General features: G+C 36.8%; 1 protein-coding gene across 1 annotated transcript in view; it reads left to right on the top strand.

The window, feature by feature from the left end:
- Nucleotides 1-19,310, top strand: part of CDKL5 (cyclin dependent kinase like 5) — a 124,301-nt gene that overhangs the window by 60,236 nt on the left and 44,755 nt on the right. Inside the window, exons 4-5 of the mRNA XM_030957525.1 lie at nt 15,315-15,360; nt 18,364-18,500. Coding sequence (XP_030813385.1) covers nt 15,315-15,360; nt 18,364-18,500 — 183 coding nt within the window. The remainder of the gene's footprint in view (nt 1-15,314; nt 15,361-18,363; nt 18,501-19,310) is intronic.

The following is a 19,310-nucleotide window of genomic DNA, read 5'->3' as shown; positions in this document are numbered from 1 at the left end:
TCATATGTCATAAGCTGCAACCTTGTGGCCATCCTCCTGTTGGGGGATGCGTGGTCTGCTTGTGAATCAGCTGTGCTGCAACCTTCTGGGCTTGGCATAATGTTTTACTCAATTTTACTTTTGAAGCACCATGCCATGAACAATATTCTTGATTATCAACAGTGTTTTTTCTTGAAACCCTGTGCAGTTCCTTCTCATGCTCGTGCATGCTTGTGCATGCACTCAGTTCTTCCTCCAGTATCCTATTCATACCTTGATCTATTACACACTCCTGCAGCAGAAACAAGATACCTATGTCTCTGAAAGGGTGGTTGTTCTTTGTTCAGTTTTTGGCATAGAAGTGTGCTGCCTTATTAAACAGCTCTCCTAATCTTTCAGTCAAGAAAGAATCCTTGCAACACTGAGAACTCCTTCCCAATTGCATATTATGAAGTATATTTTTCATACAGTTCTAAGAACAGAAGATTACCACAGATTCCAGTGTGCTGAAAATTGTTTGCAAAACAGTTTTCTTAGACTTAACTTTGGCTGAACAGGATTATCATCATTATTGATTTTCCTTTAGGTTATAGATGGGCTTTTAAAGAAACGTGGTTTTGAGGTATGACAGTGATAGGTGATATTTTTAAGTGTGATAATGCACTGAGATGTGGAAAGATGAAATTCTGTAGGACTTAAAAAACTTTACTGGTTCCACCTACCTCTTCTTTTGACAGTATGCATCTTGACCAGGAGGCAAGCTATCTTCTTGAAATCAATTAACATTTCCAACAGAGATAGAGTAATGCCATGTTTATGCACAGAAATATGTTGCAGGCAATGCCATCTGCAGAGCAGAGCTGACTAGCTGCTGCTTCTACAGGATCAAGTTTTCTGTGACTGTTTGTGTGAAAAACTCATCCAAGTGGTGCCTACCATTTTTTCTCCCTCAAAGCATCAGCTAGTGACGAATGGTGTTAAGAAACATACAAGATACTATCTGATGGACTTGCACCCTGGGCTCTGAACCTGTTCTAATTTTGTAAGTCCTTCCTGCTTCCACTGCTATAAATGTTGTTGCAGTGCTAAGGAATTATTTGGGGAGTAAAAGAGAATCAGTAGAAGCTTCCCCATTGTCTTTTAGAAAGGCTAAACCTAGGTCAAAGAATGTCCATCCCATGGGCTCTAGCAGGTTTAAAAAAAATAAAAAGTGACGGAATGGCATTTCTCCTCAGAAATTCTGGGGTATAGTGCTCCCTTCATCCATATTCCTCAGAAAACATAAAAGAGAATGCAGAGTAGATGTCTAGATGATGGCAGGATCAGAGAAGCAGATCAAGGATGATCAGCCTGTCTATAGTGTTCTTGGTTCTATTTAGTAGGGTTCTCATTGAAATGGATAATGTTTAATATGTATTGTTGTAGATGAGCTCTTCCTTTACCAGCATCCTTCCAATTACACGTGTGCACACGTACAGAGCTGTGCCCAGGTGTGCATACACACACACATATGCATATTTGTTTAATTAATGAGTTACAGCATAGTGGTCTCTTCTGGTCAGTTTCAGAAAATGCTACTAGCCTGTTCCTTCTGTAGCTTCTGCAAAGGTATTTGTATGTACTGGTTAGCACACTGTTGCACTTTTCATTTTTATGGATGTAAGGAGAACTGAACACTTGTGTCTCAGTATAAAATATGAATGGCAATAAATCTCTTCTTTTATCAAAGTATAGAACAGGCATGTACAAGGCTTTAACGGAAATATGAATAAAAATTTCACAGCCCAAGTCTTGTGATTATATTTTCTCAGCTTTCACCTGTCTCTTCATCGGAAGACTGTGTTTCAAGAACTTTCTGAAAATTCATCCTTATTGTTAAAGTGTCTTGTGTTTTTTCCTGAATATGTTTGTGTGAACAAAGACCATCTTTTAGCACTTCGGAGCTACTAAAAGAAAAATGGAAATGAAAGCTCTGTTTATTTTTATAGCTCTGTATCTACAGTAAACAATAAGACCTAGAATTTTTCAGTGGGAGAACATGCCCTTCCTGAACAAATCTGGCTAGGAATCAAATTATGAGGGCATAGTTTATTCTTGCAAAGAACAAATATGTGGAAAGACAAAAGTAAAGGAATAATTAGGTATAGGATCTCTTATCTATGGATTTGTTTGAGGTTTTTATCTTGATTTTTAGACTGGGATAGGTTAACAATTAATGTTCTTCAAGGCCACCTCTTCATTTTTTGAAGAGGTGATGATAATTTACTATTCAAACAGTACTACCTGAATGAAACCTGTGTGATGAGACTAATTCTTTTTTTCTTTTCTATGAAGATTTCAACTGCATTTAAAGTAACAAATTTTCTCATTTGCTAACTTTTTTATTTATTGCTACATATCCAGAGCCATTGCTATATAATCTTATACTGCAATATTGTGGATTTAAAAAAAAAAAAAGAAATCACACCCAGAATCATGTTATGATGAAACCAAGTCAGATTTAGCACATTCAAGCACAAATGCTAGTCAACAAACTGCTGTTAGAACTATTGTTTACTCTCTGTACCACCAGAAGGCTTGCTACTATATCAGTTTACAGAGGACAGAAGGCACCCTTCCTCTGGGGAAGCTTTGTTTTCCATATCTGCATCTAGTTTAGACCGAGTGCTGCAATGAAGCTCCAAGTTTACTTGCGCAGGTTTAGCTTTTGGATTTTTGGAGTAATCTTAAATCGAATCTGAAGTAGGAGTCCTGTTACTGAACATTAATGAGAAATTTTGCTAAGTAAAAGGTTCAAAACCTTTACTCCACAAAGAATCATAAAGCTTTTCCATTTGTTCACTTTTTCTTTCACCTCTTTTTAAATGAATATTTATAATGCCTTAGAACTGAGAGAAGTGGGGCTCTAGGAGGTCAATATACAACATGCATTCTAAATTCAGAATTTTCTTATGAAAACCTCTCAAGTTAAATATTTGAGCTCTTGCTCAAGGATCTGATCTAAAGCATTCTTCTGGAAGCTTGTAATGGGGCCTTATTTGCAAGTTATTTAAAGTTTTATTGATCTCAGGTAGTACCTTTAATTATACCAGAAAAGGAAATGCAAAGCTCATAGCAGGGATATTTATAGCTTCATGAAGATCCTCACCAGTGAACATTTACTTTATTCTCTAATATGCAGGTGAAAGAAGAAGGATGAGCTTCAGAAATTCTGGTCTTGCTGCTAGTTAATGCCAGATTGCTTTGTGGGATGTGAGAATTGACGCTGCAGTTACGTTGGCAATGGAGATGTTCTTACTTCAGTAGCACAGTTTGGAATACTTTGTGTTTCTAGCATGTTAATTACAAGTACAATCCAATGAACTGTGATGATCTTAATGTAGCAATGCAACTCAAAGAATAATGATCCAGAGAAAGTAATATCCCTGAGGTTACTAGTCTTGATAAGATTTGGAAATCTACCTTAAAAACACATGCATGCATGTAAGTTTGTGCATGCAAAAATAAAATATACAGACAGAAGGGCTGCAAAGTTAAGTTACTTGGGTGGAATTAATCTCACCCACTGTTTCAGTGCTTAGGTCTTGCATAACCAATCTCCCTCGTTTATATAAGTTGAGAGAGTCCAAAATCCAAAAAGCAGCTCTTACCATCTGGAAATTATTAAAACCAGTAACCTTCTGGCCAGATCTTCTCTCCCTCCCCTGCTTTTACTGACTGTGGGGAAAGCCATGACAATTCACGTGGAATATCTAACTCTTAGCTGGCTAAAGCTAAATGAGATGGGCTCTACCTTATGAAATATCTGGCCTTTTATGTAGATTCATTGAGTCTTTTAAAACACAGAATATAATTGTTCTCAGTTTAATTTAGCCTTGGAGGTTGCTGTTTCTATTTTAGGCCTGGAGAAGGGCTTCAGTTTCTTTTGCATACACCAGTATTTCTAATGAAAGAATGCTGCCTTTTCCCCTCAAATGCTGCCTTGCTTATATATACTATGATAAACGTACTTTTTTTTTCCCCATAATTTTCTAGACTTCTCAAATACAAAATTCATCATGGAACACCATATGGATACCCACGCAGTTGTCACACAGCTGTCAGCTTCTAGTATTTGAGATGGCATAGCTAGTAACCTGTTGCCTTCATCCCCCATGCATACCAGAACACTGTGGAATGAGACTCATCTGTGCTTTTAGTGGGTTTGCAGCTATTTCTGAATTCTCACTGTTCCTCTGCTTTCAGTTAAATCGGGTTCCACTAAAATTTTAATGTTCACAGATTCATTTATTTGTTATGCTGGTTTTAGCACTAACTTCTCAGTCGAGGTGCCTTACCCCAGTTCTCTTTTCCAATCTGTTCTCAGGCTGCATTTTTCTGCCTTCTTTTCCCAGTTTCTTTAGCCCATGTATTCCCTGGCCCTTAGCTGTTCCCTCTGCACTTTTTTATCCTTTCTCCCCACATAGTGTTTCCAGTGTTTGTGATAATAAACTTGGTGAGATCAGGTCACTTTTCCTTCCCCTTTTTCCAAGAAGTATTTGTTTGTCGTCTTGGGCAAACTTTCACAGTGAACTTAAATTTTGTGTGGTTATCCTTTTTTTTTTCTCCTGGATCAGAAGTACGTGTTGTGTGTAAGATGTAAAAGGGCAGCATGTTGGTCTTACTCGTAGGGGCAGTTTTTCTTAGAAGAGCTTTTTTTAGTCTTCCCAGAATTTCTGTGATGTTTAGACTCTTTTTCTCCTTATTGAAATATAAGGGAAGATACACTGATCTGGCCACAACTTTTCAGATGCTGAAGAAACTGTCTGAAATAAGTCCACAAACTCTCTTTCTTGATTTAGCTCCTAAGTTGAAATTTCATCTGCAGAAAATGCTATTTTTATGAAAACTTAGCTGCCATTTCTTCTTCATCTGTTAGTAGTAGCAGAAATCTTCCTGCAGATTCCTTTATTTCCACATGTATGGATGGCTTCTCAAGTTAGCTAAATTATCATGCGTCTTGTGTAGAGGCAGCCCTCCTGTTCCTCTGACCTCTGCAGCAGTGATCAGGGGGTGTTTGAGTTATGAATTTTGCCTGCTGTCTTTCTTTTAGCACTTTAGAATAAATTTTAATCTTAATGCTATTCTATGAAGAAGAGAAAATCTCTAAAAGGAATGCACTTTTAGATGCTTCACAGAGAAAAACTGCAGTTTTCTTAGAAGGCAAGAATTTCTCTCTTATTTTCCAGAGAGTGCACTGTCTATATAATCCCAGACAAGAAAAGTCTTTTTTTTTCTGTGCAAACCTGAATGTAGAAACTTTGAGAAGAAATTAGGGTCTCCACTTAATTACCCATCAATATACAGATTGGAAAAAACTTCTAAAATTTAATTTGCTTTGGTATGAGCGTAATGTCAACAAAAATATTTCTTGATGGAAGAGACCTAGAGAGCAAAAAGATGTCTTGTAAATGCCACAAAATCATTACAGGCAGAGGAGGGTATTGTTTTCTTTCTGTAATGCTGTTGTCTAATGTGAACTGAAGCTTGAAAATACAAGTGGCATTTCCTGTTCAAATTTATCATTCCCTGGAGAACAACACAAAAAATATTCTCATTAAAGATCTGGAATAAGTGAAAGGGAATGACAGATTCCTAGGGTTAATGCAGGCACCTATTAAATGTTCCATAGCCAGACCTAACAATGAGCTGATATCAAAATACCAACAGTGATGGTTACATTAGGTAACACCTTTTACATACCAAATTGCATGAAGAAGACAGGGTTACAGTGGTACACTAATTTGTGTGCCCAAAATGTGAGGAGAAAAAGTTTTCAGTTTAAAACTTTATATTTTATTTTATTTTTAATTTGAGGCAATAAACATGAAAGTTGAATTCTGGACAGGAAGATCAATGTAGCTTAGGTTTTTCCCCCAAGCCTAAGTGGAGTGCTTACCATTACTAACTAATTAACGTGTTAAAACCAAAAATAACCTCCACCTTGGCTCTTGCTTTTCCTCCAGAACAGATCTGGAATGGCTGCTTGGTATCTGAATAGGCAATTGCCACCTCTGGTTCTTTAAGGCCCACTGCAGAATACAGACGAGTTGTTGCTGCCATTTGCACTTGAGAGGTGTTAAAGTTAGGGCAAACCTTGTGTCTCCTTGTGCAGCAAGGAAATGACAGTAGCTGCTGCTATGTTTAGGTGTTTTTCTTTCAGCACTGAGAGCCAATTTTTTTCTAAGATAGTGCTAAGCTGAGTTATCCAAGTTTGAGAAATCCTGTTGTAGCTTGCACACTAAAACAAAAATTTAGTTGGTATATAAAAATTGTTAACATAGAATTAATAGTGGTACTTTATGATGGATGGATGGATGGATGGATGGATGGATGGATGGATGGATGGATGGATGGATGGATGGATGGATGGATGGATGGATGGATGGATGGAGAGTACAGATATTTCAGAAAAGATGAGCTCGAGAGAAAGGGGAATGAAGTTTCCCTTTGTGAGAAAGAGTGTCTCAGATGTATGGTGGTATTTTCTGGGATGGTGTGATGACCCACTCTTAAGGGAAAAGTGGGTCATAGCAGCTGGATGATACTGTGGTTGAGACCCTGTGGTTCAGAGTTAGAGGTGAGACTAGAAACTGTGGCATTATTTTGGGTCTTTGCTGTAGACCACCTGATCAAAGTGAAAAAATGGGCAAAGCCTTTTTTACGCAGCCGATGATGTTTCTGCACTTGTTTTTCAGGGGGGGAACTCAGACCCTTGTTTTCAGGGGTTATTTTAACTTCCCTGGCATTTCCTGGACAGGCAGTGTGGTGGGATGTAAGCAGTCCCAGAGATTTCTGGAGGGCATCAGGGAAATTTCTTGATGCATGGAAAGGCCAACCAGATTATTAGAATAATTGGCTACAGTGTTTGCATAATAGTGGAGCTCAAGATCATGAGTACATTGAGGAGAATATGTTAGAAAGTACAGACCTTGAATAGAGAGTATTCAAAAAACTGACAGGTGGAGATTTCAAGGGAGGCAGCTCTAAAAGGCCTCTCTGACATTCCCATCTGAGGGGTGTAGATACCTCAGCAATCTTAAATGCTTCTAGATGCCTATGTTTAGGCTACTGAATCGTGACTGGAGTGACTGATCAATGTAGAGCTCTTAGAAGTTTGAGCACACAACTCACATACAGGGATCTGAATATGGATATCTTAATCTGAAACTGAATTTCATCTGAAGAGTTTCAGCCTCAGGAACCTGCTTGGTAAGTTTGCCTTTGGTTCACAGTAGGTCTTGTTTTATAGTTTAAAGAAAATGCCTGTTAGATTGTTGATGAGAAAAAAGACAAGCCCCAAAAATTTTAAATGTGAAAGTACCAGATAAAAACTAAATTGTATCCACTGCAGAAATAAAGATTTCAAAACTAAAGCTTGAGATGTGATAAACTTCAGAATTTCAGCCAATCATGCTGGAACTATTTTGACTCTGAGTCTTAGGATACTGTTTTGACTCTGACACTGAGGACTTTGGCAATGATATATTTTTTAATAACCAATCAACCAAAGTAACTATTTTCTAATAAGTTCTACCTACTCTTGGTTTACAAGGTGCCCAGGAAAGGAGCATTGCATTATAATAACAAAAAAAAATTTAGGAAATACAATGTAATTATAAATGTCTTGTTGACCTCTGAGTCTGTGGAGTCAGTGATATCTTAAAGGAAGCCATGAAGCAAGTACAGTTTGCCTTGCTGCATTTTCTACTTTGTTATCACTTGTATTACAAGTGTCAAGATTATGCTATAAAAAGTAATTAAATAATGCTGGTATCTGTCAATGCAGTATTATGCTGTTTATAAATAGCTTTCCTTTTCACAATTTCCAGTGTTAACAGACCAAAAAAAAAACCCAAAACCTGCAAACAAATAGAACTTGGAGAAGACTGAGGTTTGAAACTGAAATTACTATTACTGACATTTCTGCATTGGAAGAATTTTATAGACATGTACTGAATTTGGTTTCTGTTTTGCATCCATGGTTTGGATTAAACAATACTGTCAAATTTTAAAATTATATGGATTTGTGCTACAACAGAATGAAGTGAAACACAGATTATTTTTAAAATTGCTAAAATAATACTAGTTTATAATGAAAAGCTAGAATAGCTACATTTATAGTGTTTAAAGCTGTTTTTTATTCCAGATCCTTTTCATTACATTATTGTGCACATTCTTTGGAGATGCATATTTACTTTCTTGGTTGGAGAAAATAGTGAATGAATATGAAAAATATGCTTGGAAAAATGGAAGTTCTGATGCTAACCACTATCATCATCCCAATAGTTGGTAGAAAATACTGAGTGGGTTCACTTGCTTTCAAGTGTTCTTTTCAGGGTAGTATGTACACCATAAATTAGTAGACTGCAAGTTCTTGAAGAATGTAAAATGCATGCTTTGTAGTGACTCCTTAGGATTCAGGTGTGCCTCTTCACAACTGCTCAAAGCAGAATCAGCTCCAGCACGTTGCTCCAGATCTCATCCTGGTGGATTTTGAATGCCTTGAAGGCTGTTCAGGATATCCCTACAAATGGCGACATTCAAAATCAGCAGAAGTGCCTTCCAGCCCCAGCTGTCTGTCCTGTGAGCCTGTAAATTCCTGCAGTCTGGAGAGCACCTGGCAGCAGCACCTTTGTCACCTGAGCCTGCCCCTGGGGCTGGAGCCCCAGTCTGGGAGTCCAAGGACACAGATGAGCTCCTCATTTGGCTTATGGATTCATGTGATAAATGGATGAGACAAGCCTGCTGTTTATGACTCTGTTATACCACACCTGATTTAAAACAAATAAGTAAGATTGGTAATGCAAGCATTTGCTCGTGGCATCTGAACAAACAGTAAAGTTGTTGCAAGTTTTTCTGAAGGACATAGATAAAGAAATCAGAGAAACTGTTTCAATGTGCATGATTTTTTTTTTTAAAGTCTCTTTCCATCATTACCTGCACTTACTGGTAATTTCCTGTCAGACTTGTAGCTCAAGGTTCTGACTTTTTCTTGTGCTTCTTTCCCCAGTGGAATAGCTGAGCTTATATGGCTGTTCCCCTTGAAAATCTTTTAGAGTGGTTTAAGCTTTCCCTAGTCCTCTTGTTCTTCCTGAGTAGACAGTGTGGCCATCTTCCCTAAAGTAGCACATCAAATATAGAACTCTTTGTTCCATTAGGAGTCCTCTCCTGCACTTAGATGGTTAGTAAATAACATTCTGCTTTCAAGAGATAAAAAATTGATTTGTGGTGATTCACTCTAGGTGCTTCTTCTCAAGTAAACTCTAACATATATGTGTTGGAAAAATTCTAAGCGATTTTCCAGTAAATAAAGGCATTGTGATAACTCAGACATACAGTTCTGTCATTATTTGTGAAAGACTCTGTCTCTTCCTAAAAATAAATAGGACTTTTAGGTTAGAAAGTAATTTCCTGAAAATTCTCCTATGCTAAGAGTTATATTGCTTAGATAAACCAAGTGTGAGGGTTTTAGCTGATAAACAGAAGAATTGCAATTTTCTCAAGGGAGAAACAGAAGGTTGAAACAGTGAAGCATCTCTTGAGGGAAGTTCTCTAAAGTTTTTTATGTGTAGAAGAAGACACAGTATGCTGTGACTTCATATTGTCAAACTGTTTGAAAAAAGAAATTGCATCATCTTGCACATCTTTCCCTCTAGAGAATATTTTAATGCACTCCACTAGATTTTGAAAGTAATTGCCAGCAAAAGTGTTGAGACAGCAGGAAAGTGGTGGTGGTGTAAGGCAGAATGGAGATGGAGTCAGGACAGTGTCTGGGCAGTGACTTAAGGACCTGGCATAATTGCAGATAATGATGCCTGTGACCTCTCAGAACATTCATTTCCTGACTTAGTTTAAAAACTTTTCTATAACAGATGTCACATTTATGATACATTGATCTGACTAAAATGCTAATATTTTCTGTTCCTGTTTTGAGAGTAAATTTGAAAAAATATTTGGTTGTTTGTTTTTTATTTTAAGCTTCATTTTAAGCAACTGATGAAAAATACTTTACTATTTTGTAATGGTTTTTTGGTCTTTTGTTGCCTTGTGGCTGACTGCTTAATGTTCTGGGATTTTGCAAAATCAAGATCATTGAAAAATCTGTTCTACATACTTTAATGTTGTAGAACATATTATGCAATGTTTATGCAAGTCAGAGTAAAATTGTACTACTTTGTTATGAAAAGAAATTAGCCATTGGATATGTTTGGTTGAATTTTTGTTGATTTTTTTTAATGTGTGTCTTTGTTGTGGCAAACTAAATTGTACAAATGTGATAATGGATCAATGAGGGTCAAACCAGGTTATTGCTCACTTCTAAATAATTTTTCTGACATGTGAATGCTCTCTGTGATTAGAGAATACAATTGATTTAACTTTTTCTAACTGAAGTTGATTTTGGGCCTAAACAGCCTCACACTTGTACAGATGGAAATGATGAGCCAACCACAGAACTTGCCATATCATATTTTATTGTTTCACTTAATACATCCTGTAAAAATCCTGTGTAAAATCCTGGTGTGAAGTACTAAATAGGGTTTGAGCAGCACCCCCTGAGTAAAGGCAGCAATATGCAGCTTGTGCATGGCATGTGCTCAGCATTGAGTGCTGCTATCTCTGCTCACATTTGTTGATACTTATAAACATTTGTTCTTTCAGTTGCTTAAAAAATCCATGCTTGAGAAATTCTTGTACTCATACAGGGTGAGACAGTAAAATTAGAGGTGAACAATGTAACTTTCAGAAGGTTGGAGTCTTACCTGTTTTTCAACAATCTTATTGTGTACCTGTGCTATGTGTCAGATTTTCCATGATTTGCAAAAGAAAAAGGAAGAAAAGTCCTGTTACAGAAACTTTGAAATAAAATAAGGGCAGTCATTTAGAATTTCTTTTTGTAACATGACATTTTCAAGAATAGGATATGCTTCCTCCTTCCAGACAATAGTGGTTCTAGTTCTAAGATGTTGATTTATGCTAAGCAGCATCTTTTTCCTTGAGTACTCCCATCAAGGATCTTTCAAGAAAACAACAGAGATACATTACTCTGCTCTTCTAACACTTGTGTCTTGTGCTATATATAATTACATATAATAAAAGTGATTTCTGTCATATAAATTTTGTAGAGACAGTGGAAAAATAGGGGACCTCTGTCCTTTAAATGAGATAAAATTAAATGGTTTTGAATTAGGAACTCTTCTAGTTTGATAGTGATGACAGGAAACATCAACTATGACAATCTTGTGAGGAAACCTCGGAGAGAAACTTGTGGGTGGCAAGGAGCACAACAGTGAAAATGCTCAGCTCTCATAGCCATACTCCCTCTGTGGTTAAATGGGCAGAGAGTAAGGCATGTCCTTTCTCCAGAGGCAATTCCCACAGATATTTTGAGGTCTAGGAAAGGACTGAACCTTAATATGAAGTGATTCCTCTTTCCAGGGCTGGAGGTACCCTTTTCCCATGAGCAGGTATCTCCTTCCTCCTCTCTATCACTATATTTATATATGGAGAAAATGGAACAGAAATTTTTGTCTTAGTCTCATTAAAAGACATTTGCAGGTTTGTACAAAATATGAAGAGACATATTTTGCCCCATTTTAGACGCATGTTATCATGTAGTCTGAATAACCAGTTCCTGTACATCCTTAACTTTTACACAAAGTCTTTTCAGCAATACCAATCTGTTGTTGTATGTTTAATTTTAAAACTGTTCTTCCTATAGTTTTATAACACAGCATGTTTATAATATACATGCTCAATAATCAGAGGTAATACCAGTGTTAAGAGAGATTTGACTTCTGTGTTTGCAAATTTGCTGTTGTTGTAAAGTCAAATATTGAGGCCATATTTTTTTTATTAGAATATGGTAATGAGGTGCTTAGTAATAGATGTAGCTGAGTGAAGCAAAATTACAGCTAAGCAAACTCAAACTTTCCTACTTCATGATATAAGCTGGTAGTAGTAAGTAGTAGAGATCAGAAAGGATTATATGAGTTTTTTCTTTCTTTGGCATTCATTGAAATGAAACATGGAATCAACTAGTACCAGCTTATCTACCTAGGTGATACATTGAATTTTCAATGACAATTTTCATGCTAGGAGTTGGATACTGAGCTATTGTATAAGTAGGTTTCCACAATCAGGCTGAACATTATTTTCAGTAGCGTTCTGTTTCATAGCACAATCTTGGAAGAACACCCCTTCAAATGCAAAAAAATATACTTTAGTGAATGACAATTCTATTTTGGAGAATTCCAATTTAGCCTGTTTTTGAAGAGCAGAAAACCAGATCCACAAAAGAGTTCAGATCTCCAAGATGTCTCGTAAGTAGACATTTAAGTAACAAAGTCTAAATTCAATCTGTAAAGAACCCTTCAGATTTGCCCAGAAATCTGAATTATCACTATTGAATTTCTTCATTCCTCTTCATTCCTCTGTTCTGTCCATCTTCTCAGGGCTAAGCAATGTGGTGTCTGTTAACTTTTCACCAAGTGCCTGTCAGTATTTGTTTGAAACTTCAGGTTTGGCCTGTGTCTGACCAGCCTGTCTCTCCTAATCCAGGAAGGGTATTTTTACCACCTCTATTATATGCCTACTGTATTCATCCATATACAAAATTTATTCCATGTTTTCAATTCTGTATTAGCTTATGTTAAGGAAAATTATGTGCAATGGCTGAATCTGTTGCACAGTCTACATGTGCTATTAACCTGCAAAATCATACAGGGTACACAAGACTGAGTTCTTGCTGGTTCCTTTCCCCAAGGAAGGATATTCTAGATGACAAATTTGAGACAATTTTTTTTTAATTTCTGCTTTTTATTTCTTACATTTCTTTTTTAAAATTTGGTGGAAACCAGACATCTAGTTCAAAATTAGCAGGAGTAATGGAAATAGAGGAACAGGGCATTTCAGATGGGTTCTTTCATTTGAAACTAGTTTAAAATTTTCAGGAGTGCCTGTTTTTTATGCCGCTTCATATAAACCATTTAGTTGTTTTAAAGCACATGAGCAAGAACTGAGAAATGTGCACTTGGCTGCAATTTTCTCTTCTGTCTGATGCAGCACCCCAGCTCTTCTGGAGGTGTTCTGCATCATAGGGAGGTTACAGACTTTTCATCAAGCAGGTGCAATGTCTTTTAAAATCTATGGATATTAATCTTCAGTGTCCTTGTGTCCATTTTAGCCTTGGCTTGACTGCTTCACCAGTAGCACTTTCCTAGAGAATATAATTTACATAGGATGATATTCTCCAAGAAACCTAGACAAGAATGTTCCTTGATAAGATGGAATATATTGTTACTAGGGCAGCTCCTTAAGGCACCTATTGTCTTGTCTCGTTTTGCTGTTGTTTCACTTCAGGTTATTTAAATATTATTTGTTGGGGTTTTTTTAAAGACGGGGGAAGTGTCACATACAACTTCTTAATTGTTTATGACACCATTAATGATCATTTCACTGGTTTAAGCTTTGTAAATGAAAATTTCTTAAATGTTAGATTTTTTTTTTAACTGTTTGGGTAACTTTTTCATCCTTGTTATTGAGGTCGTTCTGTTCTTTTTGTTCCTAGAACCACTCATGCTTTAAGTACTGTAAATAGTTAGAATCGTCCAGGATGTTTGATAGCATATCTTACCCAAGTCTTTGAAAGACCTTGACCCAAGATCTTTTAAAACTTAATTTCCAAAGTAATCACATTCCATGTTAGGATATGGCAGAGAAGTCACGTGGACTGGTTTTCTTGAATGAATCAGAATTGCTGTCTGTGTGAAGATACATGTTTCAACTCCTATATTTCTTTCAGTGGACTCAGTTATTACTTTGACAATGAAAACACAGCCTTTTTGTGGTAGCTGAAACATCTAGAAATTTTTCTTTTACCTCATGTGAAATAGACATGTAATAGTAATGGATAAATTTGGTTCATCTGCAAAGTGGGGTATGCAGGCTGTCTAAGCATAGGCATAATACAGTCAGCAGAGACTTTTTAGGGCATCTACAGTGTTCCTTGTCTGAAAAATCTTTCAGTGGCTTAATTAGCTAGACCACCTATCAGTAGATACCAGAAGTCAAATAAACTAAATTTTCTCACCCTCTTAATGTTCCTTCATAGTCCTAGTAACTGTTACTACTATTGCTAGAACTGGAATTAATAAATATAACAATACTATAACTCAGTAGTAGAAATATAATTAGTAAAATAAGTTTTTCAGTTTATTTCAGACCATTCTTTCCATGTGCTTTTATTTTAATTGGGATCGGGTATTTTACAGGTTCATGTGTCACAATGATATGAAATGAAAAATGGAGTAAATATTTGTGTTACTCAACTGGTAACACAAACGTACATAACTGGTTATGCACATGTCTTCAGGTATTCTAGAATGGCTTCATTTTTATTACTGTCCTCCAGTCTGGCCTTTGTATGCTATAAATAGTGGGATATTGCTGTTTGTTTTTTTAAAAACTGTGATGTAAAGGTGTGTAAGGTAGATCTAGCACATCAAGTACTCAGGTAGCCTCCTGAACAGACCTGAACTAGGCTACATTTGTTGGCTGCCTTTTGTCCGTGTGCTAAATGCATTCCTGCTCACACAGGAGAGAAACAGAAAAATGTTTTAGTGAGTAGAGAATGCTAGAGGAATGCAAAGGCAGGTGGACATCAGGAAGTTATCCCTTATGACTGTTCAGTAAGCATGGTTGAACACTGCCACATGCAATTACTGATTTCCATTTTGGATAGATTTCCCTTAAGGTGACAAATTTTTAAAAGGAGGCACAGAGGAGCTACTTTCCTAATACTGTATTTTTTGTGAATGTTTGAACTTTGAAGCCCAAAAACTTTTGGCAGCCAAAATCACAGGTCTAACTATAAGTCTTATACTGGCACAGTATTTTCAGTTCACCTCATAAAGATAAGCACCCATATTCTTACTGTGGTTAGATAAAGGATTGCTAGAGCTTCAGAATAACTAAGAAACAAGAGTCACAGGAAAAACACTTCTGAATATTTCTCTGCTATATATCACAAAGTGTTCAAATATGAACTTTTGCCATTTAACTCTATTGCTTTTGTACTGGGGATCCTAATTGTGACATATCTGCTGTGTGTGGGTTTGTATTGCACTTGGCCTGATCACTGAGGTATTTTCCAGATTTTAAATTAATTTCTTTGTGTTGTGAAATTTCTTTTGGATGCTTCTTTATTCCTTCCTCTGATTCTCAGGGGAAAAAAAGGCAAGAGAAAATGCACAAAAAGTCTTGCTCATTTCCATTTATTTGCTTTTATTTTACAGGAGACACATGAAATTGTGGCTATCAAGAAATTCAAAGACAGTGAAGGTAATATTTTCTGCTGCATGATCTTTAATGTCAGTAACTACATTGTTAATATCTATTTTTTTAGTTAAAATGAAAAGTCTCATGTAACAAGAAATTATTTTTAAAAGATAATGATTTATTAGCTCTGTAAATATTCAAGGCACTTGATCTTTCATACCTTCCTAGAGACTGCATTATACACTCTAATTAGATAACTACATTTGATTCATCTGCCTTAATGTGGATGAGATTGTGGTGTTGTACATGGTAGTAAGATGCGCCATTTGGAGATTGGATGTGACCTGAAAATGTGAAAAGTCCTCTTGTGACTTGCAGAGTCCTTGGACTTTATCACCCTTCATCTGTGAGAGGGGATCTAAATGCTAGGGTAACTTGAAGTTGTAAATGGAGGAGACTGAAAGAAGTTGTTGAAAAGTTCAGTCACAGGAAGATAAATCTGGGAGCTCTCAAGGATCCATGGAGGGAGCTGGGTGGTGAGGCAGCAGCTGTGTCCTCACTTCAGTGGGCTTCACTCTCCTCAGGAACTTGCTCTTTGCCCCTTCACAGCAGACCCTGAGTACTCTGCAGCGTTGCTGAGTTTGCTGAGATTATTTCTGCAAGGATTAGTGTTGCTGGCAGAGAGGGAAGGCAGGACACACAGAAATTACTCGGAGTGCTCCACGCACACATTCCTCACCCAACAGTAACAAACCCAAAGGACTGTACAAGACCATGCTGGTTCTCTGACCTGTGCTTGCTGGGGTCAGGGAATCACCATATCCATATCCTCTATCCATAGGCTGCACTGGCAGTCAGCCATGAGAACAGCTGTGTGCCTTGTGTGCATTAAAAGTCAGCCTTGAGTCCCAGAGACCTGCACAAACAGAAGTGTGAGGTGTGAGAGGAGTGATCCTGGTGTGAGGTGATGCTGCTGTGGTTTGCTGTGTACCGAGGCTTTAGCCAAAAGTTAGCAATGGTGTTTAAAGAAACAGCAGACACTTTATTTTAGCAAACTTTCTGGTTTTGCTATCCTACAGGATTGCTGGTGGCCACGAAGGTGGTGTTGGTTACAAGGGCTATATTTTTCAGTCAGTCAGATGCAGCAAAGTCTGATTTGCATCTTGTTTTGCACAGTGCAATCTCTGCTTGGCGTGTCATTTTCCCAGACACTTGAAGAGTATACTTGATAAATGTTTTAGCTCTGCTGTTCAGATATCTGGTTTAAATCCCTGTCAGGGATGTAGAAGATAGTTTAATTGTGGTGACCATCTTTACCAGGTCACAAGAGTATCTCAGAATTGCTTTTTGGAACTTGTTGTGGCTATTCAGTACAGATCCTAGGAAGTCAATCTCAGTATTAAGCCCTAAACAAGATTATTGTATTAGCATGTCTACCAAAAAATGAAAACAAAAACCACAGCATTGCCATTAGGTCTGGCTTTCCAAGGGTGTTACATAATATCAGTTTACATGACTGATGACTGCTTTTCAGATTTGTAGCTAGTTGTTTACGAGTTTCTGGAAATATGACAGAAGTTCTTTTGATGGGTTTGATTCAGCCCATTTCACATCTGTCTTGTTAATATGGTCGTTCATTAGAAGTTTGAATATACTGTAATTGTTTCTATTGACATTTTTGTTTCACTGAATTTTTGCCATTGTTTGACATATGAATACTAAATGTGCTGGAAAGTGACTGTCTTCTTTATAGATGAGATTATGCAATCAGGCTGATGCAAGCCAACATCAAGCACTCAGTTTTAAAATGAAAAGATTTAGATTGCTCTAAATTATATATTTTTTAATCAAAACATTTGTGATTATAGTATTTTGTTTTCCTTTTCCCTCCTGCTGCACTTCAATTTTTTATTTTCCCCCTCTCTCTTCTGATGATGATTAGTGTGTTTGCCTGACCAGTGTTATTGGCTCTCCGCTGCAAACACCTTCTGGCCTTTTGCCTTGGGAAAACAATTTCTTGTTTCTTCTTCCTCTGTCTCTAACTGTCTTTGTGGTACACAACCTGCAAATGTGATTTAGTTTTGAATTTATTCAAAACAAGCATTTCCCATTTAGTAACTCTGTTGTAGATAACAGTCCTATGTGATTAAGTTGGCTGTTTCTATGTGCATGAGCAAATTTACTGAATGAATGGATTTCATTTTACTAAATGAAAAATAAAACCTAATAGTCAGGTTTGCTTCACATATCATTGTTAGTATCCTTTAGAACCTATTTAGTTCAGAGCTCCTTAATGATAAGCAGTGTGTGAAGCATTAGTGAAGCACTCCTCCTTTCTTGAACACCTTTCAGACAATTAAATTGTCAAATCAGTTAAATTAAAATTAAATTAAATTAACAAAACATGTAGATTTCTTGACTCCTTTGAATTAGATTCAAGACTTTGTTGCATCAATACTTACTCTACTGCCTCCTGTGGCTGCTACACCGGTCTGGCATTGCTGAATTTTCTTTGACAGCCACGTGGGGAACGTACAGAACTTAAAGATCTTTAGTCTTAAAATTTGTCATGGCTTTTGGAAAATAAAATTATTTCAGAATCAAATGCATTTATTTGGTATTGGTCAAAGATGAGCTTTGCATTCCCATGTTTCTGCTGAGGACAGCCTTCCCAGTAGTTAATGTGTGTGTTGTGTATTTGTGGGGTCTGTGCATGTGCACACACATGAATGGTTTTTTTAAGCATATTACTTCCCTTCATAATAAAAAAAGATAGAAATGCAAAGAAGTTTCTTATGACTTTCTCAGCCACAGAAAACCTTTATGGTAGTGATGAGAAATCTGTGAGGGTTGTATAATAAGCACAGTCATCATTTACCTCTCTTCCAATGCAGAAGTATGCAAACAGAGAGTCCACACTGGAAAATAAGCTTTTTTTTCCCAGTAGTGTCTAAAACCAGAGAATTTAATCAGTGGTTCAAAATAAATCTTTATAACACTTTTTACTTGGAGGGTTTGTTTTGTTTTTTAATCAGCTTACTCTGTCACTTTTACTTCACACTCTAGAAAATGAAGAAGTCAAAGAAACCACTTTACGAGAGCTTAAAATGCTTCGCACTTTGAAACAGGAGAACATTGTGGAGCTGAAGGAAGCCTTCAGAAGAAGAGGAAAATTATACTTAGTGTTTGAATATGTGGAAAAAGTGAGTTGAGTTTGTAGTATCCTTGCCGCAGTTATATTATCAGCTTACTAAAAATGTCTTTAAAATTGCTTTTTTTAAAAAAAATTAAGTTATCCTAATCACTAAAGAGAAGCAGCAGAAACTTTAATACAATATGTTGTGAGACGGCAACACTGATTACTGGTGGTTTTATGTCATGTCTTGGTATTTATTTTTAAAAATTCTTCCATTTGTGAATGCCAACATGTTAAAAATTATGCAGACTGGAATACATATGATTTGATGAAAAATTTCCATCTGAACTCTTTAATCCAGTTTAATTGTAAAGCTGGATAACTGTCCTGTTATGTTGTGTAATGAGTCTTGACGTAGTCTTTTAAAACAAGATCACAGACTTTTGACCTTGGAATCTCTTTCAACTTTCTCCACCCTTCCCTGTTAAAAATAGGATTTGTTTGTGTATTTCTGTAACAAGGCCACTATCAATAGTTGCTTAGAGGGATTTGGCAAAGACCACTGTCATTAACTCCAGTCCTGACCTCATTTTGAAACAAGTCCAAAATTTCTTTAGATTGGCCTACTGCTGCCAAGCATCCTGATCTGTTTCCAGGGAGAAACAACCTAGAACAGATTGGTCTTTTGTCATTTTTGCAACCTTCCTGATGAAGGTAGACCTTCCCTCTGAATTCTAACCATTTTTTCTTCATAGAAACACTTAGATGGTATTCAGATACACAGAGTAAAAGAAAATGCAGGTTTAAATACATCTATAGGCTTCATGAGATACTGTTCTTTTGACTGAAACTTTCATTTAATTTCCTGCCAGTGTGG

Source organism: Camarhynchus parvulus, chromosome 1 (assembly GCF_901933205.1).
Source record: "Camarhynchus parvulus chromosome 1, STF_HiC, whole genome shotgun sequence".
NCBI classification, from domain to species: Eukaryota; Metazoa; Chordata; class Aves; order Passeriformes; family Thraupidae; genus Camarhynchus; species Camarhynchus parvulus.
Note: the sequence above shows the minus strand (reverse complement) of the source record. Positions and strands in the feature narration are given on the sequence as shown.